The sequence below is a fragment of the Perna viridis genome, chromosome 6, assembly GCF_037379345.1.
Source record: "Perna viridis isolate PV_CMFRI_1.1 ecotype Kerala chromosome 6, ASM3737934v1, whole genome shotgun sequence".
Taxonomy (NCBI): Eukaryota; Metazoa; Mollusca; class Bivalvia; order Mytilida; family Mytilidae; genus Perna; species Perna viridis.
The window spans coordinates 33415927-33442553 of NC_142450.1; the positions used below are offsets into that span (position 1 = coordinate 33415927).

General features: G+C 33.2%; 1 protein-coding gene across 2 annotated transcripts; it reads left to right on the top strand.

Moving 5' to 3' along the window:
- The first annotated feature begins 9276 nt into the window (after window positions 1-9276).
- LOC148614634 (uncharacterized) lies at window positions 9277-26610 on the top strand. 2 transcript variants are annotated; one of them, XM_088588863.1, is made up of 5 exons: window positions 9277-9420; window positions 12480-12777; window positions 16290-16394; window positions 16849-21100; window positions 26147-26610. In XM_088588863.1, exons 2-4 carry the CDS (start codon window positions 12660-12662, stop codon window positions 17433-17435), a joined length of 810 nt encoding a protein of 269 aa, XP_088444989.1. In that variant the 5' UTR covers window positions 9277-9420; window positions 12480-12659; the 3' UTR covers window positions 17436-21100; window positions 26147-26610. The 2 variants fall into 2 exon arrangements, with proteins under 2 accessions (XP_088444989.1, XP_088444988.1); XM_088588862.1 differs by lacking the exon at window positions 9277-9420 and having other exon boundaries at window positions 12193-12777.
- Window positions 26611-26627: the final 17 nt, after the last annotated feature.

Genomic DNA, 26627 nt, shown 5'->3' on the forward strand with positions numbered 1-26627 from the left:
ACCATGTGATTTTAGAGCTGCAAAGTTGACGAACAAACATATAATATTTGTTATTTTTTGTTGTATCTGTGGGTGTATTTTTAACGAAATAATTGTGTTTAGGTTTTGAAACAAGGAAATAGATAATAGTGTTTACTCTTAGAATCAAGGTTCCAATCTCTTTCATCCTTCTTATTATTCATTACACCAAATGGTATCTGCCAGTAACAAAGGAACTACACTTTTGCCTGGCCTTTTTGTCAAGGAAGTCTATTTACATAGAGATCGTCGGCAACCAAATTACGTCACCAGGGTAGACATTTCCACATATAACTACCAAAATAACACTCCGCGGGTTATTCTCCTTTCAAAGTTTACGTAAAAATATCGCTCCGCCGCCGATCATACTCCATGTCAAATGTGTAATGTTTACTTTACGTACAACATCGGCATATAACGATATTAAAGCTATTTGATACATGTATGTGTTGAACTGCAATATTTCAATAATACTATAATATAAACTATTTAAATTTTGACGCAGAGAGGTGGACTATTTTGTCAAATTGACCCGAATATTCGCAGAGATGATTGATTGATTGATAGTTGCGGTTTAACGCCCGAGCAGCAATATTTCTGCTATTATCAGGCGATGAACATGAAATGGATGATAAAATGAACATGAAATGATTATGATGATGAAATGAAAAAAAAGGATGGGACACAAGGATAATAGGGTCGACAACTTTTTATTGCCACAAGATAAAAGGGGGGATGGGCATGGTTGGGCAATTTAGCCTGTGGCGGAGCGCAAAGGTTCCTACTCCTATCGATACCATAACAGGGTTCTTTAACGTGCGAGGAACGTGGCATCTTTCCCAACACGGTGCACCACTATGGTTTGCGGTCAGGTTTTCCATATTATAGCCTGACAACCCCAGCATGTAACACGACAGGGGTACCCCATTCCAACACCTGGGGTACACCTCCCAGTTGCTCTCTGGGCAGAGCGCCCTAGCCCCCGGCTAGGGTTCTGAGCACAATTTAGTCGCCTTTTACGACAAGCTTAGCGCTGCTGCAGGCCTATTCTTTTGACATCCGGACCTGTACGGGGCCGCAGAGAGGAAAGCTCAATCGAGATTTGCCAATTTATTTATGTACATAAAAAAAATAAAATGATAACCATACTTGTACATACATGTAGCAAACAATGAAGCATTTAAAATACTTTTTTTAGCATAAAGAATCCCTGCTTATGACATTTCTGCTAGAAATTTTCCCAAATATCATGTTAAAAATGGTTTGTATACATATAGATTGTATAAGAAATCGACTCATTCTCAAATTTGTAATCATTACCATTGTGGCTGACCAGTTTGATTTGAATAAAAGTTGGTCATTTGGTTAGTGCCAACACTTTATTTAGCTTTAGCTTTATGTTATGCAATACATTTTGTTAGTCCATGCATGCATTAATTACACCATCCTTGCAACGTCCATGGGACACGAATGGACACAGGAGCCATGACATTACACATACATGATGGGCACTTGTACATGTTCTTAAAATCCAAACTTCCACACCCTAGACTTTTATCCCATACTGTATAGCATGCCCTTAGACCTATATTGCATACCCTATATCACACCCTAGACCTGTATCACATACCGTATATCACACCCCTTGAGATATCTCATACTGTATATCACACCCCTAGACCTATACTGCATACTATATATCACACCCCTAGACATATCTCATATTATACATCACACCCCTAGACCTATATTGCATATTGTATATCACACCCCAGACCTTTATTGCATACCGTATATCACACCCCTGAACCCATTTCAAATACCCTATATCACACCCACAAACCTATATTGCATACCTTATATCACTCCCCTAGACCCATATTGCATACCGTTTATCACACCCTAGACCTATACCTCATACCATATATCACACCCCTAGACATATCTTCTACTGTACATCACACCCCTAGACCTACATTGCATACTGTATACCACACCCCAGAGCTTTATTGCATACCGTATATCGCATCCCTAAACCCATTTCAAATACCCCATATATCACACCCACAAACCTATATTGCATACTGTATATCACACCCATAGATCTATATCACACACTAGACCTATATTGCATATTGTATATCACACCCACAGGCCTGTGGTTCTTTTCACAAAAAAACCGTAAGAGTAATATTAGTCGTAAGTTATGACGTCATAGTAAATAAATGTATTGTATCACACACCCATACACCTATATTGCATACCCTATATCACACCTTACAAAAACACTTGAAGTACATTTGTATAGTTAAAATATAAGAAAGAATGAACACGACATGGAAAACTCTGTCTTATATGCAGTATCAACCCTCGACCTATATCATCCCGCAGACCAGTGGCCCTTGAGTCGATATAGGAGTCTCCTGTTGATATCGCATTTGATATAGATTTTGGCTCGTACTATTCAGTATGGAATTTGAAGAAATATTAATACAATGTACATGTGTATTACGTCCATGTAAGTCATAACTGATAATCAATATGGTTCTGTTTTTTATTACACTGTCAAGATATACCAGAAACATTCATTTAGAATACAGATCATAAAGTAAGAAACAGGATTTTCATCACACAAGAAAGACAGTCAATTATGTTAAAAATTCTATGTCCATGAAAGTGCATTAAAAATGTGTTGTATTTCAAAGCAACCAAAAGTATACCTTTCCAATGGGCTGATTTTCAGGGACATTACTACATGTACTAGGTAAGTGTTGAATGTATTCATTATTTATTCATATACTGTAAATTTGTATGTACACAGTTATTTAAAATTTTCAAAAGTGTTTTTATTGCTGGTGTAGAACAGTGCAAAATTTACAGTTTACATTTGTATGTCTGTGAACAAGAAATTTACACTGAAAACTACAAAAATACATGTGCAAGTACTCTAACTATGGTTCCTGGCATATGCAGTACAGTATCAATTAAAGATTTCATACATGAAATCATAATATTTGTAATATAGTAATACATGTATCTAATTTGTTTTCTACTTTACAATGTGACACTAATTGCTCATAGATAAATCAACATTCAGGGATTGATCCGGAAATTTTGAAATGGGGGTCCAAACATCATTATAAATCAGCAGGTAGCTAAAATCATATATGGAAGAACAACATTCAGGGATTGATCCGGAAATTTTGAAATGGGGGTCCAAACATCATTATAAATCAGCAGGTAGCTAAAATCATATATGGAAGAAACACTAAAGCAATGTCCTTAGCAAGCTTCTGTATTTAGAAGAGTTTTGTCTGGTAAATGAAATGATTTTAATTTATTATTTTAAGCTCATCACTTCAAACTACTTTTTATCATCTTCCTGGTTATGCGGGGATGTTGTTTTAACAATGACAGGTGAAATTAACCTGTTCTACTCTTACTTATGTTACCTGTTATTAATAGTTATTGAAACAAAGATGTGCTCATAAAGTTTGTTATGCTATTTAAGATACATTTGAATTATTTTAGAGAAAGAAATGTTTATTTTTTTCTTAATTAATACAGCTGATAGAGATATTTTAAGAATAAAACATAAAAACACTGAAATATAGTAAATGTATACTATATTAACATTTTTTAATGTTGGACAAAAACTATAAATAATGACAGAAATATTGTTTGCAAAATATCAATCGGCCAATATTGACCACTGTGGCAATATTTACCAGGTAGTTTAAAAACCAGTAAAAACTTGGAACTGTTATTAATAATAACCACCCAACCTTTATTTTTGGCTGCATTTGCATAAAATTATATGTACAGGTAACAATATTTCCCAACAAGAGGAAGTTTCTCCATATCGTATGGTTAAAATACATGTATATTTTCATAAATTTACATTGTAACATTTTGCATATATCAGACACTGTTATGATTTTTTTTCCTTGATTTTTTTTCAGTGGTTATCACTTAGAAGTTTCACTTGATGAAGTGAGAAGAAAGCAAAAGTAAAACAGACCTTTTCTGTGCTAGGACACTATTTAAGCATAAAAAAAGTTCATGATTCTCAAGCGCTGGTACATGTATGTGTAGCATGAAGCAGCTGTAAATGTATACATGTATGTCAGCATCTCTTAATAAACAACTATACAAATATGAAGCCTGATTTCTCAGCACTTATATATTTGCAAAACATAAGAGTTACTTGTATTATAATCTTATACATAATCGTGAGACAATCATGCAGAAAAAAATGAAAGAAATGCACATACATTATTGAAAGCAGACAGGTATAAAACATTCATCGCAGTAGTGAATCATCATAAAAAAAAAAGTGGTACTCATCGGGTATGGTATCACTAGTAACTTTTTTGTTTTGGAGAGAAAAGAAGATGGATTTATACTCAAAGTGCATGTGTGATTAAGACATCATTATTCCCTGTATTCTCCACATCTCTACATCATTGACTTTCCAACTTAATTGGAATCTTACGTTGTTCAAATCTATGAGCCACGAAGTTGTTTTAGTTTAAAGATCTTTAAACGGCATAGTTTTTACACAAGAGTTTGCCTCCTTGTTTGAATTGAAATAACTCCTAGAGAAAGATAATTATTTATTGTAAATACGTGCACAGTTTCGACAAGTTAAACCCAGGGCCTAATCTAGACAATAATTGCAAAAAATTCTTATTTTGTAAGAAATGCTGATTTAAGTGTAAAGTATTAGTAAATTTGAGGAAATAAACGTAATACCAAAGATACCAACAGCAATAGTATAAAAGAAGATCCAAAAATATATTGATAAACGGACTGTAAAAATATGCACTGCATTAAAACAAATGGTTATTCTTTGAAAGGACTAAATTTTGATCGGTTTATTTAGCTTACGATGTGGTGGCATGAATATTTTTATTACTTTGAGGTCTTCCTTGACTCAGCACTTTGATTAGGTTCTCTATGATTAAGTGCGCTCATTTCCGACTTAATGGTCAAGTTATCTTGCTCCTACTTCAACGCTGTTTTCTCTATGATGCGGTTTTGTTGATCTTTCCTCAAGATGTGTGCAGTCTATCTCAATTTTCTTCTGAGGCGCTGTCGATGTCGTACTGATTGCAATTTTAATGTTTATAAGATAATGTACACAGGTTACATAGAGTTTTAATAAGATCATCTGTTTAATGTTAGACCGAGTAATGCATTGAATGTGGATTTCCAATCTTGGACAAAAGGTTGACATTTCTACTAATTATAAAATAATTTATATACGTGTAACATTGAGAGAGTTTGTGCGATTATGAGTCCGATCTAGACTATTCATCATAAAATATACAAGAGCTTTATTATTGAAAATGTCCTTGCCCCGTATTCCAAATTATGAGAAACGACATAGGACGTTAATAAAGCGGCCCTTGGATACTGTACATGGTAGGAGTCTTCAGTTGATACAGCACTTTATACAGAATTTAACATATCATGTTCATTGTATCATATATTTCAACATACAATGTACTTCAAAAATGGTCTGTGAAGTGGTGGATATATAGGTCTAGTGGTTTGATATAGGGTATGATATATAGGTCTAGTGGTGTGATATAGGGTATGATATATAGGTCTAGAGGTGTGATATAGGGTATAATATATAGGTCTAGAGGTGTGATATAGGGTATGATATATAGGTCTAGTGGTGTGATATAGGGTATGATATATAGGTCTAGTGGTGTGATATAGGGTATAATATATAGGTCTAGTGGTGTGATATAGGGTATGCGATATAGGTCTAGTGGTGTGATATAGGGTATGCGATATAGGTCTAGTGGTGTGATATATGGTATGCGATATAGGTCTAGTGGTGTGATATAGGGTATGCGATACAGGTCTAGGAGGTGTTAAATAGGGTATGCGATACAGGTCTAGAGGTGTAATATATTGTATGCGATACAGGTCCAGGAGTGCGATATAGGGTTTAAAAAACACTTATAATGCATATACAAAAAAAATATATTTTAATCTTAATATATGTTAATTGAGAAAGGACAGCAAAATGAAAGTACATAGTATATTGAGTTATGAAAAGTAAGAAAATTTAGTTTTCCGAAAAAAAATCAAGAACACGTTTCAATATACACCAAACATGTACTGAAAAGATAAATAACTGAGGACTTGAATGTAGAATGTATCCGGTTCTGTTTCATAATAAAAATAAATGCAGTAGTCGACTCACTTGAAATAATTGATAACAAAATTGATTAATTTATGACATCGTTTGTTCAAATTTTCATCCCCTACACGAAACGGATGTACTTAAGGCTAAAAACCACTAATTCCACTTCCCATAGGGTTCTATGCTAATTTCACAATATTCAATGGCTTCTCTGGACTTTACCTTAACTTTAACCTGCAGAGGACTATATATCAGCATGATTCTACATATGTCAGCTCACAATCCTCAGAATGGCATGTGGGGTTAGCAGACTTGCAGTGCAGTACTGGTCACCGGAAGTGAAGGGTCTATAAATAGCATGGGAAATCCCAGTGTTTTCACAAGATAGGGGTATATTTAAAAATCATTATGGAGATTAGGCTTCACATCACAAGAAGCAAAGTTCACCTATAAAATGTACAGAAATGTTTTTCCTTTCAGAAACTGTTTAAATTTTTTAAATAAGATGAGAACTTTTTTCACAGCACTATGAGGAACAGGGGTAATTTCTGCGTAGGACTATTTTTGCGTACATTCCAAATGCTCATTGGTTGAATTGGTGGTCTGTAACCTAAAGAGTCACTTTTTGTCTTAGAAAAAATAAATAACTACACAGGTATCTTCCTACACACATACTGAATGCATTTGCAAAGTTTCAGTGAAATGTGACAAGCACTTTTTTAAATATTTGATTTTTAAATATAGGGTAACCAAGTTGTGCGAGCAAAAAAGTGACAATATTCTACCATACTTAAATGCATTAAATATTTGCAAAGAACTTTTTCTGACTTTTCAAATAAAAAATATCAATCACAACTTGTTTTTTAACAATATTAATGAAGAAATAGTTTTAAAAGTAATCATTTTCTGAGAAATTGGTCTATTTTTAAAAATTTATTTCTGACATGCCTCCCCCTTTTTCTTGATCACATGTCAAAAATCCTAAATTTTTAAATTTTCACAAAAGGTGATATATTTGGCTTTAAATTTGTAAATACAGTGTTTTCACATTAAAACATGACCAGTAAAGGGCACCTAAAGCAAAAAAAGTGCTCAATAATGGATTTTCCATGTTGCCATAGGGGAATGCTTATATGGCCTTAACCGCAGTAATGAAAGTGAGTTTTTCCTCATTTCTAACCCAATTTTTGCTCAAATCTACACAAAACTTGATTTCAAGTGCTTATTACCACCATATTTAGGTAAATATAGCCATCAAAGTTTAATATTTGATATTTTTACTAAATTTTCTACACTTTTTACAAGATAGGACATAAAAATCAGCCAAAAAGACCAATTTTCCATAATTTGGACCTATAACTTAAAAAAATGCATATTTTGAAGGATTTTTGTAGTGTATTTCTCTCATGGCAAAGTTAACAAGATCTTCAAGTAGTTTAAAGCTATTTCAAGAAACTTTTCATTTTGCCATGGCTTCATCTTAAGGCTAAAAACCACTAATTCCACTTCCCATAGTGTTCTATGCTAATTTCACAATATTCAATGGCTTCTCTGGACTTTACCTTAACTTTAACCTGCAGAGGACTATATATCAGCATGATTCTACATATGTCAGCTCACAATCCTCAGAATGGCATGTGGGGTTAGCAGACTTGCAGTGCAGTACTGGTCACCGGAAGTGAAGGGTCTATAAATAGCATGGGAAATCCCAGTGTTTTCACAAGATAGGGGTATATTTAAAAATCATTATGGAGATTAGGCTTCACATCACAAGAAGCAAAGTTCACCTATAAAATGTACAGAAATGTTTTTCCTTTCAGAAACTGTTTAAATTTTTTAAATAAGATGAGAACTTTTTTCACAGCACTATGAGGAACAGGGGTAATTTCTGCGTAGGACTATTTTTGCGTACGTTCCAAATGCTCATTGGTTGAATTGGTGGTCTGTAACCTTAATCCATATTGTAACATAGCTGTAATATTGTTCGTTTGCTTTTACTGTTCAGTATTGAATTTTGACATCAAAATATAACCACAGATTATACGCATGTAATATTTCTACAAGTACTGACTGTTGTTATACTATCCTTTTCCATCAGTACACCTTGATAGTGATCGCCAGGATCGGCAAACTCCACCAATATGCTGGAGGTTGTCTGGCAAGCTTTTTTTCTGAATTGGGGTTACGGTATGTAAGAACGGAATTCCAACCTCTTACGTTGTAAGAGAAGTATCGATAGAGATTAAAGTGTAAAAATTAGCCAAAACACGCTAATAAGCTGGGTGTTTAAGTCGAACCCAAGTGTTTGGTGATTTCCTTCTATGAAACAAAACAAAAAAAAAACAAAGCAAAATTTTAGATAAACGAAAACAGATACAACACTCCAACCTCCAGAACATCTGGTCCACGAACTGGTCATGACAGTGTCTTCGTAGAAATGTAACTATCTCCTGGATGAAAAATTACATCGACCGACAATGCTGAAATAATCGATTAAATATGAACAGACAATGAAATTAATTATTTCTGTCTTCATATGGTTATCGTAAGATTTTCAATGCAAAAAAACTGTTGCAGAAGGTGTTTTTGACAACCTTTTGACGTGTTTATTGCATTTGTTGTGACGTTCCCGCTTTCAGCTGAAATTTTAGCATGGTTGGTAGCCATAGTTCTCTTTGGTCTTTGTTGCACTCAAATACAAAAAAAGAAAATCACAATATTTTTAGGGTAATCAGTGTCAGTCCTGATTTGTTTTGATGATAGTTTTGGAAAGCTAACTAAAAACCTATCTTTCAAAATATATCTTTGATATATTACATACAAATAAAACCATTCATTCCCATCCCTATTTAGACTTTCCCACCAAACATTACATTGCTCATTTTCTCAGTCTTTGACTCGAGGTAAATTTAATCAGACCTAAATTGAACTGCTCAGAAGTATTACAAAATGTTTTTCTACACATGTTTATATGACGTTACCACCAAAACAGAACAACATAATTTCCGAGTCGCCCCGGAATGAACTTAATTTTGACGCAGGAAACCATGAGTCTCTTTGTATAGATTATCGGGTATTCAGCAACACAATACATCAATTTTAACAGAACGAATTGACATTCAATTAGATTGGGCTTGTAGGTATGCCAATCATAGGTTGAGATAAAATAGAACGTTGATTTAAATTGGACCTGCATACAGCGATAGCGTCATTGTGTGTGGTTTGGTCTCTCGCTGCAGGTAAGTTTTACCTCCGTAAATGTTGCATTTTAGCTCTATCGCTGCTGAAACGGAAGTGAAATTATTTAGAGTTATTGCATCGATCTGTTGGTACAGTTTCCAAATATATAAAAATTTCTAATAGCATCGCCTGACAAGGGTTTTCGTTTTTTTATAGTTGATAATAGTTGTGACATTCAATTCCTAGTGAAGAACTAATTTAGCTTAAACTTGCGTTTGATTTACACGTGATCTTTCGATAGCAATTATTTAAAAAAAAAATGAAATTCCTTTTCAAAGTTTTAGGACAAAATAATTTTGATTTTCATTACTAGCCACTAGTCACTCTGACGTTACACACGTTATCATAATCTGCCACTAGTCACTCTGATGGTACACACGTTGTCATTAAAAGCCACTAGTCACTCTGATGGTACACACATTGTCATTAGAAGCCACTAGTCACTCTAATGGTACACACGTTGTCATTTCAAGTTGCAACTGTAAAAAAATGCTAGTTATCATCATTGATTGAACGTGACCCTTCAGGGGGTTCAATGAACAAGATGAACTATTAAATTAAAACAATGAATACAACAATGAATTACGTAATTTTTTATGAGATTAATGATTCGTCATGTTTCCATAGTGATCCTGTAACAAGGTAAAGTTTTCTGAAATTCCCGCTGAATTGGTTCTGTTTAAGCAGGCCTATCTACTACAGCAAAAAGTATTTAATTTATACAATTTATGTAAAGAGCTTAAAAGGCAAATTTAAAATGTACTTTTCCCATTAACTTGTTCTTCCTATTTGAACATACAAGTGCAGTTGAACTGGTAATGATGGTTTTTGTGTTATATAGGATGTAATGGTTATGAATTTATTATTTTGTGAAGATTTGAATGATAAAATATACTTATCTGGTTCACTGGAGAGAAAACTTCAGTTTTCTGTCTATGAGAAATTAAATTTTTGTACACATAAATTTTGAAACACTTCTTAAAGTGGGTTATAGATTATTAATAACATTAATGTATATCAATATAGGTTATAGATTATAAAGTACATAAATATGTCTCGTCTTAAATATTTCCTAAGACAGTATGAAATAAATTCAAGTATCCAAATTTGTCTTTCATTAAACGCCTCAAGTTTAGGAACAGAGAAGCCGATCCAATATAATTTCTTATGCAATTTTCCACCGTTTATCCAAATATATGTAAAACCACTTATTTAACCAAATTCGTATTCTTACATGTTCACCACTTCCGTTCATTTTTTTTCTATTACTTACATGTATAAAAGCTTTATTCATATCGTTTTAAAATAAAGGAGTAGAGGAAAAAGAAGATGTACTTTTTTTTATTTGCTTGCTTGCTTGTTGTTTTTTTTTTTTTTTGGTTTTTTTTTTAATGTTTTTTTGTTTTTTTTAAATTTTTTTTATTTATTTATTTATTTATTTATTTATTTTTGTTTGATTTTGTTGTTGTTGTTGTTTGTTTGTTGTTTATTTGCATGTTTTTTTTGAGGGGGAGGGGGGTTAAAAATGTTTTTTTTCCATTAAATTTGGTTAAACTATATACACCCATTTCATTCTAACGGAAATATTTGATAATTGTTTTTGTTCATTCCCCAAACCAATTTTGAAAAAAAGTGTATGTTCTGGCAACTTTTTAAACCGTTGGCATATTTTACACCTGAACATGAAAGGGTAAGTTTAATTTTACCATCGAGTTCAATTTCAACATAATATATGACTTTTCTACGACAAACTAGAAACATCCGAGATCTAGCTATGTCATATTGACATGCGTATAAATAATGTACGGTCCCCAACATCACGTGATCAGTTCTGAGTCTCTTGTAATACAGATACTATTATTGTGAAATGTATGAAATATTATGAGCTGTTTGAGTAAGTGATTGGGGCGTAATGAACCTACAGTATACAAAGAAAGCCGAATTATAACAATTTTATTGTAGACTATATATAATTGATGTTTGACCAAGCTATTATTATAGTTAAGTTTTACATAAAAAAAATGTCTAATTTTGTCACTCAATTGTTCAAAGACCAAAGTTCGGATGTTTTCTGGATTTATATGAAGTATATCTACATTTGTGCTTATATGTATTTCGACTGTTTAATTTTGTTTAAACTTGCTTTGCAGAGATGAAACTTCTGACCAATTTACAAACACGATAATCTAATATGCCAATGGCTGTGACACGTGTCTGCTATATATGCGTGACACACTAAACGCACGTCAATTGTTGATTTCATATGAAAATATTTTGTTTGTCATTTTTGTTTTTGTAGCCCAAATCCTACTGAAATTTACCCCCTTATTTTTCTCTTAAAATAATCATAAATCAGGAATAAGATAGCGAAGTGTCAGAGTTAATTGATTTACCAGTGCTAATGTCCTTCTTAAAAAAAACAAAATATGAAAATAAACTCAACAAGTTATAATTGAGGACGATATTCAATTGAAACGTTTGAAAAGCCCATTAATAATCAGTAATGAGTAAAAACAATAGCCAAGTTCCTAATTTTACAAAACAGTTCGTTCCCTATTATTGTTGTGCAAAACGCTAAGACCTTGACTTTTTGTCCTGCATTGAAAATGACAGTGCATGTAATTTGACAATAAAACTATTCATGTGAAAAATGATAATATATAAGGAATAAGGAGATAAAATATCAAAGGATTTTAATACCATACAATAAGTATTAAACCTAATTACAAAGAAAAACTTTTATTCCACCCAGTGAATCGCCACACGTAGACAATTTTTACAAAATTTTTAATATGCAGTTATAAGATAAAGCCGTATTTTGAATAATTGTTATCAGACTACACGCATATTGTCAATTATCCAGAAAATTGAATAAGGATTTTCACGTTGTGGGCCGTATTACGCTTTGTAGGTTGGCGCTAAAAACCTTTTATTTTGGACACTATTAAATTCCAGATTCAAATTTACGTCTTATTCTGGAAAGTAGCATAGAACTTCAGCTTGGAGTTGAATTGATCAGTAGATGTTTTTTTCTTACAGGCGCTTTTATCTTTTGCAGAATGACTTGTCTACAGAAATATGTGCTAAGTTACTGAAACTGAAGTGTTACTTGTAATTTTTATGTTGTGCTTATATCGGCGTTATTAAGTATCCTGGAAATTTTTATCTGTCTTTGTTTGGACAATCTTAGTCTAATAATCTCTACAGGAGAAAAGTTGGAAATAGAGAGACAACGAGTATGGCGTCAGGTCAGCTTCTTGATGTCAAGTCGGATGCTGATTATATAGCACTTCGACGCCGGATGAGTCGACTGAGAGTTCAGAACCATAAACAGGGAGATGATGCCGACGATGATGGTATGTTCTGTTTTTGTTGTTTTAAGATTTAAAATATTTTAACTCAAAATTGTGATGATCACAATTGCGGTAAATGTATAATAAAGGAATAAAGGACTTTTGTTCATTTGGTTTATGTTTCTTTGGTTTTTATTTTGTTTACTAATGTTTTATGTTTTTTGTTTGTTTTTGGTTGTTTTAAATTTGTTTTTGTTTTTGTTTTTGTTATTTATTTTTTGTTTTTGCTAACTTTGTTTAGTGTTTTATTTCCAATTTTCATAATATGTTGTTTATTTTTGACAAAGTATAGAAACTTTTATGCAAATCGTTAAATATAGATTAATGTAGAAAAAAGCCCATATTCCTTAATGTCCTCATTTATTTTTAGTTTTTGAGTTTTTTTTCTCTTTGTTTCTGTTTTGATTATAATCTTTCTCCATCGAACTTTGAATTTCTGATTTCATTTTGAAATTCAACATTGTAACAAAAGACTGAGATGAATACCATTTATATTTTAAGAGCCAACTTGAAAAACGACATTTTACATAAAACTGATAAACAAATTGGGGTTTAACGTACATTTTGAAAGTTTTACCAAGTGACAACAACTTTCAATGACACTTATAGTTTCAACTTCGATCCTCTTCAGAGGAAAAATGAAACGTCATTGAAAAGTTAACTCGAATAGGTTAAAAGTGAATATTATTATATGTTAACAGGACTTTGCCTTCTCTACAAAATGATTTACGGCTCAAGTATGTCTTATCTCGCGTTTAACTCGGCTATCTTCCGTATAAAGATTAGAAATACGAAGTCTTTGTGAAAATTCCTCAGTAAAATCCACGTCTAAATATTTTCTGACGTTAAATGTAATTAGACCATGCAGTTCTCAAGATATAGCTCTTTTATTTGGGCCGGAGCGGGAATTAAATCAGATTATGGAATGATGTATTCTCTAATTTTGGGTTTTAATTGAAGATTAAGGTGGAGTTATAGTGGTCAGTTTCTTTTGAAGTACCGTAACGTATCTTCACCATTCCTGATTGGTGTGTTTATCTGGTACTATTATGAGCTGAATAGGTGGTGTCCACATATGTTGATTTCATATATACTTTTTATACGAATGTTGCCCACCTTCAGCTGAGCTTAAATTAATAATTACTACTGCATCAATACCGATTTGCCTTTGTATGTTAAAACAGCTGCTAGCAAATTTGAATGTTCGATCTTTGATCTTTGTTGAAGTATTCTATGGTATTGAGATGCATTCTTTTATATATACGTTTCAGCATTATTCTCCGATCGGCTATAGATAATAAGAACATTAAATTATCGTTATCATTGAAGAGGCTGTCCGTGTAAAAAAACAACCGGCAGATCCTATCATATGGGTGGCACAGGGTAAATTTTATTCCACTGATTTTTTTTTGTTCCAGTGTAAATTAAATAAATGTATATACCATATGTATGCCCAATAGGGCAAAGTTTGTTTTAAATCGACAATGGATGACCCTGAAAATACATTTAAAGTTCCATAATAAAGCAACAAGATTTTTCTCAAATGAAATAGTTATTTCCCTTTTTTAATTAATTTCAATGCATTCTATGTAATTTATTTCTCCTTAATAATTGAAGATAATCAAAAACAAACATTCAGCTTCGGGAAATGATTCATTTGTGATATGAAATTGGTGAAAATTTTTGAAAAGAAAATTTCTCATGTGCCACCCACTGTCTGGTTTTTGCATGGACACACTCCTAATTTCGGGGATTTGATACATCGCATCTACCCAAAAGAACTTGAGATAAAGGATACTACAGACACTGTGAAGTCAGCCTCGTATCTTGACCTACACTTAGAAATCGATGGTAAAGGAAAACTATTGACCAAACTTTACGACAAACGTGATGACTTTTCATTCAGAATTGTTAACTTTCCTTTCATCTGTGGCAACATCCCTTCGGCTCCTGCGTATGGAGTGTTCATATCACAACTCATACGTTATGCCAGAGCTTGCCGAAACTACGCAGACTTTTTTTATCGCGCTAGAACTCTAACAAATAGGCTTCTGGAACAGGGTTATATTGCTACAAGAATGAAGTCATCACTACAGAAGTTTTATGGTCGTCATCATGAACTCGTGGATCGTTATGGTGTATCCATCAGCACCATGAAAACTGATGTATTCAACGGGTCGTAGTTTTCCTTTCCTCGTTTGTCTACCCCGGACTTGACTTTTTATGAGCAACTCGGCGGGTGCTTCTAGAAAAGCAGAGGACGCTTACCCTACCGGTGCACCTGGTCCATGCTCCCAGTTTTTAGTGGAGTCCGAGTTGCTCATTTACTTTTGTTACTTTGTATGTATGATTTTAGTTACTTTATGTTCTTTGTTGTGTATGTCTGTTTTCCATCTCAGGTCTTTGTCCCTGGATTACATTCTTTTGATTACCGCTATAACCTTGGTTCCCTTGATTACTCCTAAATGTCCAAGATATGAACATTAATAAAGAAGTACATAATTCTTGAAAGAGTGATCAAAGGAACCAAGAAAATATACACACACAGTAAAGAACATGATGGAACCAAGATAACACACACATAGAAACTAATTTATATGAGCAACCATGACGCTACTCAAGAGGATTATGGACCAGCTGCACCGATAGGGTAATCGTCATCTGCTTTAGTCTAGATGTTCATAAAATAACTTAATGATCTCATCATTCACGTGTATAAAATATCATCAAATACTTTCATTACAACATATTTATTTTATGTATATAGCAACAACACCATATTTAATTGTGCATATTATGAGGAAATTTCGATTGTCTATTTTTTTATTGGAGTTATAACCTTAGAGCTTATAAATTTACCGAAACTCATCATGTATCAGCTCCTCTAAAACCACTTAACTGAATTTCATGAAACCTGGTTCGTAGCAAGAACACCATATGTAGTCATGCATATTATGAGAAAGAATATTCAAGGGAACCAAGATTCTAGCGGAAATCAAACGAATGTAACTCAGGGATAAAGACTAGACATGGGAAACAGACACACACAACAAAGAACATAAAATAACCAAAATAATGCGTACAATGTAACAAAAGTAAAATGAGCAACTAGGACTCCATTAAAAACTGAGAAAAAGTTTGATTGTCTATTTTTTATGGGAGTCATGTCCTTTTAAACTTATATATTTACTGAAAATCATCATGTATCAGCTTGTCTTTGCAACTCCTCCAAAACTATCCGACAGAATTTCATACAACGTGGTATGTAGCAAGAATAAAGTATGCTGTGCATATTATCAGGAATTTTTTTTCTTAATTTTTTATGGGAAGCATATGCTGTAGTTCCATACATCTGTCTGTAACACTTTTTTCGTCACATTTTCCTCGGCAACTATAAATCACAGCTGCAGTGCGACTTGGGTCCAGACATCGGTTGGTCTAGCTTGTTATATTTTGGCCTTGGGTCTTAACATATTTCAATTTATTTTCTAATTGAAGTTTAAAATTAATTTCAGAGGACGATTTATCAGATGAAATGCTGAAGGATCTTATCAAATACTGGAAGAAGAATAATGTTGATATTGCCAAGCGATTTATTGAGCAACGTAAAGAAAGAAGAGGTAATAACCAAACTGTGTATTATTAATACCATTATTTAGCGTCATATTGATGTTTACCACAAAACGCATAAAGAGTGATCCGTGTTTGCAAAATCGCTTCAAATCATGGCGTGATCAACGGCAAGAAGGCATTCAAATGGAGTGTTAAGATTTCCGATACAATAAAAGGGGCTGTTAATAGATTATCATATAATTTAGTTAATAATAATAAACATGATAATTATTCAGATATTTGTTTTTTTTAAGAAATATCAGTGTATTAACTGAACAAGTTTATTTTTTTTATTTCAATTTAATGTTATAATATTTTGTTAATTAAAACAATTTGTCGATTTCTTGAGGAAAAATTGAGTTATCTCTCTTTGGTTACTATTCCAGTGTGTTTACTAATTGTTAGTAATTCCTTATTAGTTCAATGTTTCCTAGCATTAGCAACAATGTAATTTTATTGCAGCCAAATATAAAGGAACTTCAGCTTCAAAACCAGGAAGAAGAAGGAAATCTGTGGAATTCGAAGATTTGGACGTGACAAGAAACGGTTTACGACTCAAAACGCATGAACCATTACATTTACGCAAAGATACTACACATGTAGTTCCAGAAGTACTTGAATGCACCGGAAGCGACGAACACTTATCAGTGCGAAGACCAAAAAAGTCAACAAACGAACAAAAAATGAGCATGATAATTCACAGAGTTAGGTCAAAAACTGATATGTCTAAAGCTGAAGAGAAAATAATAAAGTCTAAACTTGAACCACTTTCGCATTCAGGGTCTCGGACAGGCACACCAAACGGCTTTAGAAGCAGGACAAATTCTGGATCAACGAAAGACTTAAAGAAGCGAGCAACTACGGCAGAGTCAGAGCACCCGAAGTCGAGTACGAAATCCACCCAGAAAAAGCCTCCAACATTAGATTGTGACCCTTTTAGACAAAGAACTCTATCAAATTCTTCAAAATCCCCACCAGAAAAACGGAAGCAGCATTGCAAACTTTCAAAACAAACATCCGCGCCAGTAACCGCATCAACACGATCATGACCAAATCGAAGACCCGCGTGTTGTAATAGTGTCCATATAATGTACAACAGAGATCGCTTTTTTTTTATTGACTTTACTTTTCTGACTTTACCAAAATGCTTTTGTTTTATTGATACATAATCAAAATTATTGTGTTTTAACGCAACCTGGCCAGAAATGTAAGTAAAAAATATAAATGGATACTAGTGTAAAGTAGCACGGAGTACAATAAAGTATGCATCTTTAAAAAAAAACTAAAACCACGATAAAATCAGAAGGTGGTACTTCACTGAATCTGCATGGCAATTTACCGTTGTTTACTTATTTGGTGGTACTTACTGTCCCGTTGTTTATTTGGTGGTACTTACTGTCGCGTTGTTTATTTGGTGGTACTTACTGTCGCGTTGTATGTATTTAGTGGTACTTACTGTCGCGTTGTTTATTTGGTGGTACTTACTGTCGCGTTGTATGTATTTGATGGTACTTACTATCGCGTTGAATGAGTAGTTTTGTAAAAGTTACATTGCTGTCAGTTGTGTCAGTCTTTTTAAATCAGATTCCAAAAGCCAACCATGAACGGTCATTTCTTATTACAACTGGTAGAATGATATGTATTTCGAATTACAGTACGAAAATCAGAGTGACAGAATATCGCTTACATTAAATTATATATCTACATGAAAAAAAAAACAAACAAAAAAACAAAAATAAAACTTTACCAACACTTTTAGTTTTCAAAGTCCCAATGTTATGATTTAGTGTCTGGTATTATACGTGAATATGTACATTTATTAAGATTTTAGATTTTAGGAAATTCTACACATTTAACCATGTCTAAAGAAAAGTTGTGCAATTAATAAGATGCTAACATTATTTTTTTTTAATTGAAAGAACAAAAATTATGTATGAATTTATAAAGTCTTTAAACAAGAAGTGTGCCTGTCCATTTATGGCTTGTAGGTCTTGTCACGCAAGATTGTGAGACATTAACTCCCTTTCAAAATATTTACGGTGTAAGACTACAATCTGCTTGTTATCGAAAACCCCTTATGCGTAAGTATGACGTCATTGATATAAAAAAAAACGACATTAACTTTTTCTACACTACAAGTTTAGTTATAACACAAAATAGAAAAGCCTGACAACTATACTACTATACTTAATATTTATGTAACCGGATTTGCAATTGCAATTGGAGTAATCTAGGACTTGGATTTGGAATGCTTCAAACAGCAGAAATTTCGGATCAAAATCGAGAACAAGACTTACATGTCATATTAGCATTAATATATTTAAACTGATCATTTAAAACATGACAAAGACAAACAAGACGTGTTTAGTCAGAAGCCAATAGCTGGCAACTATAGTTGAGCGGCATACATGTTCTGTAGATGTACTTGATAATATATGTGCTTATGTAGAATTTAAAAATTCTATATTCACTAAGTTGTATGAAAATATTTTCCTAATTATTAAACATCTATGTACTAATTTATAAACATGTAGTGAGTAAGTTGATCCATTCAAATAAATTGATTGAATAGACTCCCAGGGTTGACTAAACATTGGACTTAAACGGATTAATCTAAAGCACCATCAGATCAGTTATTTAACATTTAATTTCAAGACCGCATTTCATATTCTTCATTACTGTAGTCAAATACAATGAACATGAAACCGAGAAAGACATTCATTGTCTTCGTGTTTTGTTCAATTGATGATGGCGGTATTGTGTTATACAGAAATTCCCCCTTCCGCACATTCTGTATAACCACTTTTTTTTTTATAAGAATACAAAGTTTGTTATTTATCACCCCAAGGACAGTTTTATGAATAGAAGAACGGGGTGGGTGTGGGAGTGGGGTGCACTGACTGACCAGAATGGTTGACGCGCGCCTTATACATGTACATGTATACCTCAAATATGAACGGTGACAAGACAGTGACAAAGTGATCGACTAGCACATTTATACATGTAACAACATATATAATGAATGACATGCGTTGAATAATAACATCAATCCTATGGAATACTAGGGAAACAAAACTAATGCACGGCTTCATCTTTTTTACCAGTACCACTGATGCAAATAGTCACCAGAAAATTTAACAGAAACAATTTTCATAAATTTCCGACAGTTTAAGCCTGGGTTTCGTCATTTGCTTTTATCCTTTCACTATAGCATAGGATGGAGGAATCTATGATTCGTTAGTGGTTACCTATGTGGGAAAGTCTAATTCGGTAGTCCAATGTTTGATGAGGTTATCAGGATTAGAGAAATTCCGGTCGTGTCTGAAAAAGGGCATAAATACCTATTCAGTACAAGACGCACTAGATGCGCAGTTACAATCAGTTACCAATTAAATATGAAGGAAAATATATCATTATATTATGAATGATAAAACTGCGCTTCAAAATCAATACCAAGATTTTAAACTCGTATTAAAGGTTGTCGCTCAACACGTCAATATATTATTACTTAGTAAATATTACCAAGACTATAGTATTACCTGAAAAAAAACATGTACTTCTAAAACATTGAAAATAAATCGCTATGTCAATAGATCCGATATTGGTCTATCGAAAACTGAAGTGTACAAGAAATTGGGATTCACCATGATTAAGGGTTAGGCAGCTTTATGGTTTATCTTGGAATGAACAAGGAATAATTGAAAGATTTATATTCTCCAGGATGTTATACCATCCTTCTTGACAGTAAATACAGATACATAATAGAATCGTAAAACGCTGCAACTTAAAGAGGAAAGTATTACATTACGACATAAAGAAGAATCGAAATTCAATGGTCTTAAATTTTGCTTACTAGTATCACAACATAGAGCGAGCTTATTTCACCCCTCCCCCCAGAAAATAAATAAAAATGGAATCAAAGTTATACACCTCAGCAGCAAAACACGTACGGTATCATATTCAATTATAAGAGAAAAATGGTGGTCAACTCTTATCAAGATAATTGACCAAATGACTGATTATATTCTCGATAGTGATAGAATAAACTTCCCTATCTAATGACAATTGGGTAAAAAAACAAAAGATGAACCAAACCATCCATTCGATAGTTTCTGCAGTGTTAGCTAGTTGAAGTGGGTTTTGTCTATCGACGACATGATTCTTGATAAAAAAATAAAATGAAAAATACGATGTCTTTGCTACAAGTCAACTCGACTGTCGTCTTCCGGCGACTTCATGACAAAGACGTACCCTGTCAAAGAAAGTAAGTCAACAAGTACAAAAGTGTCAAAGGAATTATAACTCGTCCTTGGTTGGACCATTTCTTTACTTAGTATATGATTCTTTGCACTTAATTCACATTCAAACGATAATATTATGGAACGAATTACCGAAAACATTTATCCAGTATAAGACTTAAAGATCGGAATATTTTAATAACCGATCATTCCCAAAATTAAAATGCCCACGTCACCGTGTCGCTGCCCTAAACATTTGTCATTTTGAAAGATAATCCTCGAAGATATTATTTCCTAACTTAATATATGTAAGCATCACCATATTAAATTCCTTATAGACAGTTTGTGTACTGAAAGTTCACTGTCCTTATAAGGGGTAGATAATCATCTGGTATTAATGAATATAACTCGGACTTCCACATTTGAAGGAAATCGACTTTCATTCGGCAGTGCTAAATGGTATTTCTTGTAGAGAGGTATCTTTTTACTTCCACTAACTACGTAATTTAGAAATAAAGTCTTTGACAACGTTTTTTCAGAAAAAGAGACAAATAACGAAAAGCGACACCATTCTGTTGTTTTATTTCGCATCAGCCATGAAAAATGCAACTGCTTAGCGTTCATGAAAAATTAGTTATGTAACAGGTTTTCACTTCAAGCAATTGATTTACTTTTTTTTCAAATTTCAATGTAATTTCATTTTCGTGCCAGTTTTGATCTGATTACTAGTAGTTAAATTAAAATCCATAACTCTATGTGTATCTGGAAGATCATGGCTTTCACGAGAATGCTTTAGATCACACATATAGATTCTTTTTAGTTATTTGTATACAATGTATTTAGCTTTAATGAAATTACTTATTTTAAAATAAAAACATTAGATCTGAGATATTTTCATATAGTTTCGTGGAAAGAATATGGTAAGATACAATGTGTTTTAACCGTATCGTTACGGTTTAAAACAATGGTTCTTTAATACACAGTTCGTCATAAATGATTTCATTTTCTTAATTATAGAACATTTTTGTTATTAATAATACGTGTACCTGCAATTCTCAAAGTTAACAATACAGCTCATCCTTTGTCAGAAGAGCCGGCTCCAGAACAGTTCTGAAAGTGTCATAGAACAATTCTACAGCCAGCTCTTCTGACAGTTGCGCTAGCAGAACCGGCTCTACGAAAACAGTCCTGCTACTACAGCCAACTCTTAGGACAGTTCTAACAGAACCGGCTCTACGAAAACAGTCCTTCTACTACAGCCAACTCTTAGGACAGTTGCGCTAGCAGAACCGGCTCTACGAAAACAGTCCTGCTACTACAGCCAACTCTTAGGACAGTTGCGCTAGCAGAACCGGCTCTACGAAAACAGTCCTGCTACTACAGCCAACTCTTAGGACAGTTGCGCTAGCAGAACCGGCTCTACGAAAACAGTCCTGCTACTACAGCCAACTCTTAGGACAGTTCCAGTATTAGAGCCAGCTCTATGAGAACAGTTCTACTCGTAGAACCGGCTTTGCTAGAAATGTCAGAAGAGCTGGCTCTAGAACTGTCTGAAAAGTGTTCTAAATCTGTCATAGAATTGTTCTTCTGACAGTTCTAGGACAGGTTTGTAAGAGGTTACAACTAAACTCATATGTACTTCCTTTTTCGACCAGAAATAGGCATACATTATATACATGTACATATTCAAAATGAAAACGCCACTAACATCCGGGACTGACATGTAGATTGTTTTTAATCTTTAGGTAATTATAATGAAGTGAAATGTTACTATAAGACTTACATACTGGGAATAGATTATTCTATTTTATAACAAAGCTATACTGACAAATTTTAGTAAACTTTTATTAGTTTGTTTTATAACTGTAAAGTTTCATTGTCTTCATCTTTTGCCCGTGGATGTCTTTGGTAATCGAGAGAATGATCTAATTCATGTTTCTATAGGCCGTGTACGTGGATGACGTCTGTGATTTTGACGCTTAAGTATCTTTATTTAAAGAACTAATTTATTCATTGCGCCATTGGTTTTCTCTTCAGATAACAGAAAAGCAGCTGACACTTACCCCTCCTGTGCACCTTGTTCATGCTTCCAGTTTGAAGTGCTCGTTAAGATTCCACTTTGTCTTAGTTTGGTTTCTAAATGTCATTCCTTGAAACATATTTGTTTTTTTGGTTTTGTTTTTGTTTTGTTTTTTTGTTTTTTTGGTTTTTTTGTTTTTTTTTGTCTCTCTTTCTTTTTTCTCTGTCCATAGTTACGAAAATTATAACCAGATTTTTCCATTATCATTAAATGTATATTTTTCAAAACTCAATGTATTGGTTTTATAGAGCAACAACAAGTACGGCATATATTTTACCATGTTACAGTAGATTATACTGGAGAACGTATATATAACCAAGAAGGAAAAATCTTTCTTTTAAGCCGTATTGTGCTGATGTTTCAAGTCACGTTGCTTAAAAAAAACGAAATAGCTTTTATTCCAAATAAAATATCAATTTGTATTGTAACGTATTTTAAAAGTATTACCACACCGAAATTTAATTTGAACATGTTTATCAAAAATATTGCAAATTTCTCTGTGTTTATATAATGGTGTTTAAATGGATATCGCCAATCTTTTTAAAATCGAATTACATATGTTGAGCGAGGTCAACGATCTTTGAAATATAACTTGTTAAGATTATTTACTTTTTTTAACCAGTATTTTGAAATTTGAAGGTTTCTCTTATTCAATTTAACACGTAAACATTTTTAATCAAATGAAGAAATATAAATATTATCGAAATGAACGTAAACAACAAAACGAATAAAAAATCTTGAAAAAAACAACAATGGAAGATTATATCAGCTATATCAATTTCGAAATTGCAGACTAGGTCCATTTTATAACCTCAACGGTTTAGTTAGGTAAACAGAGATCGGCGGGAGAGTACTTTCAGTAAACATGTAATTTCCTAATCAGAGGGTATATTCGCAATTTCAAAGCTGTACACCTCTGCCACACCCAGTGCAAAACCCCACCCTTTATGCAATGCTATTCAATTAACCTCGTCCAAGTGGCATATGAGCATGTCCGTAGTACCATTGTTTTTGGAAAACTATTGCATAGTAAGTGGCATTTTTCCGATTGTGAATTACGGAATACTTCTTATTTTCTACGATTGGGGTATTGTATGTGCTATTTAATGTTTCTGTTTATTTTTTTCATTTCACATTCGTGGTCTCTTTCATAACTTTTGAGTGTACGATTAATAGTCGTGATAGGAACTTCCAAATTTGAAACTAAAATGTCGGGGACAAATGAACTAAATATTCCAAATGCATTAAAGTAAAAGAAATAAAAATCAAGCTGTTTTTACAATTTTCGGTTATGTGCTATTGTTAACTTAAGCGCCACTGAAAATATAAAATGGATCTTGAACTCCTCGTAAGACTGTTAGAAATGCATTACAATTGTATATGCCGTGTAGAGACGATAGAAATAAAGCATAATGACAGAACGTTACTTATAATATTTGGAATTTCATCAAGATAGGAACTCTTCTTAATTTTAAAGATAATATTTACGATGTTGGTATATGTTTGTAAATGTTCGTATTACAACAATACAGAGGATAGTAACCAACCGTGTTGCACGATAACATTTTTCATTACCACCACCATCCCATTTTCCCATATAAATGTATATTGGATCTTGCAAAATATGAAGTATGACAACAACCAAACAAACAATGACATTACTTACATAGTTTTCCTTTCCTCGTTTGTCTACCCCGGACTTGACTTTTTATGAGCAACTCGGCGGGTGTTTCTAGAAAAGCAGAGGACGCTTACACTACCGGTGCACCTGGTCCATGCTCCCAGTTTTTAGTGGAGTCGAGTTGCTCATTTACTTTTGTTACTTTGTATGTATGATTTTAGTTACTTTATGTTCTTTGTTGTATGTGTCTGTTTTCCATGTCTGGTCTTTGTCCCTGGATTATATTCTTTTGATTACCGCTATAACCTTGGTTCCCTTGATTACTCTTACAATACCACTGTGTGTCATTGTTCTATACTGACAGCACAACCAAACAAACAATGACATTACTTACATAGTTTTCCTTTCCTCGTTTGTCTACCCCGGACTTGACTTTTTATGAGCAACTCGGCGGGTGTTTCTAGAAAAGCAGAGGACGCTTACACTACCGGTGCACCTGGTCCATGCTCCCAGTTTTTAGTGGAGTCGAGTTGCTCATTTACTTTTGTTACTTTGTATGTATGATTTTAGTTACTTTATGTTCTTTGTTGTATGTGTCTGTTTTCCATGTCTGGTCTTTGTCCCTGGATTATATTCTTTTGATTACCGCTATAACCTTGGTTCCCTTGATTACTCTTACAATACCACTGTGTGTCATTGTTCTATACTGACAGCACACGTTTCTTTGGAATGTATATAAAATAAGGTTTTGACCGCCATCAATCTTTTCCACTGCATATCTAGAATTTGGGTGTTGTGGCAATACTTCTAAAAACATAGGTGAACGATCTTTGAAATGCATTTACTTTTTTTAGCAAGTAGTTTGAAATTAAAGGTTTCTCTTTTCGATGATATTGGAATAAAAAAAACGAACTGAAAGCTAACAATAACCAATTAAAGGACCTCCTCCAAGTCTGAGAAATTACAGTTTTAATAAAAACAGTAATCACTATTCTAACTACCGATTATTTAAATACAAAAATGAAATTAATTGTCAAATAACGAAAGCAAATGTTCCCACTTTACGAATTTATATATTAAATTGTATTTGGATTACCGTCAATGAATATTGATCAACAGATAACAATCGGAGATAGATACGAGCTTCTAACAATGAAACTATTTATTGCAAGTATTTTACGACAAATCACAATGAAAAAAAATAAACAAAGTGAACTTTAATTTGTCAAAAACTGTCATTCTTCTGGCTTGTCAGCCTGTTTCAAAGAGAACAGTGTATTTGGTTAATTTACAGTCATTATATGGGAGTAACTAATATTATATGTGTACAGGGCAAGGGGTTGGGTTGGGGTTTAGATTTCGAATAGATGAGTAAAAGTGGTTTAAAAGTATCTTTTAATCTAAAAATTATATTTACTTTCATATTAACAAATGTGGACACATACTTTTATTGCTCGAGAATCAAGTATGGACGCAGACTGGTATTGCCCGAAGAGCAAATTTGAACATGAATGTGTTTGCATTGTCCAGAAAACTCCTCCGTTTATTGATATCAATATCTGAATTATATGCATATGTTGCTAAATATCCATTAAAATATATTACTAAATATCTACTGACATCATTAAATTGGGGAACAAATTCCGCATTGGCTTGCTATAACCATAAGACAAGTCATATACATATAGCAATGCTTATTTCTTGATAAGGTGTACTTGATTGTTGAACTTGATATGTCATGTCAAGGATTAACCATTTCACTTTATGTACATTAGCTTGGTAAAATTCTGGGCTCTCAGTTTTTTTTTTTTTTTTTTTTAGATTAACGGAAACCAACAGTGTGTATCTGTCAGTTACATGGATGGCCCTAATTTTAAAACAGTAGGGGTCATAAATTCAAAATTAAATAGGAGCATTCCTTTCGTAGTTGGTAAAATCATATAAATGATCAACCATAACTAAAGTGATCGCACGAAAACCAAGTGAATATGGACGACGACGACACGGACGCCGCCGATGATGACGCCGCTGTCAGCACCATACCAATATACGACCGCATTTTTTTTGCGGTGACACTATTTTATATATAGGCAGATTCGGGATTTGACATGCTCCGTTTCAATTCTTTAAAAAGCCTGTCATTTACTCTTCCTTAGGACAAATTAAGTAGTCAATGTGTGTGACTTGCTAATAATTTACATATGTAAGGTCTTTGTTTTTACATTAGTTGTAGTTACATGTAAACAGTTCTCTATATCAAAAGAATAAAACAGCAAAACTGTAAAGTTTTCCCACTAATTGT

What these genes read in the sequence shown, in the direction of transcription:
- LOC148614634 (XM_088588863.1), top strand. Translation starts at nt 12,660, where the DNA reads ATGGCGTCAGGTCAGCTTCTTGATGTCAAGTCGGATGCTGATTATATA. An exon ending in AGATGATGCCGACGATGATG is followed by an intron (nt 12,778 to 16,289) that starts GTATGTTCTGTT and finishes AATTAATTTCAG; the next exon opens with AGGACGATTTATCAGATGAA. An exon ending in GCAACGTAAAGAAAGAAGAG is followed by an intron (nt 16,395 to 16,848) that starts GTAATAACCAAA and finishes ATTTTATTGCAG; the next exon opens with CCAAATATAAAGGAACTTCA.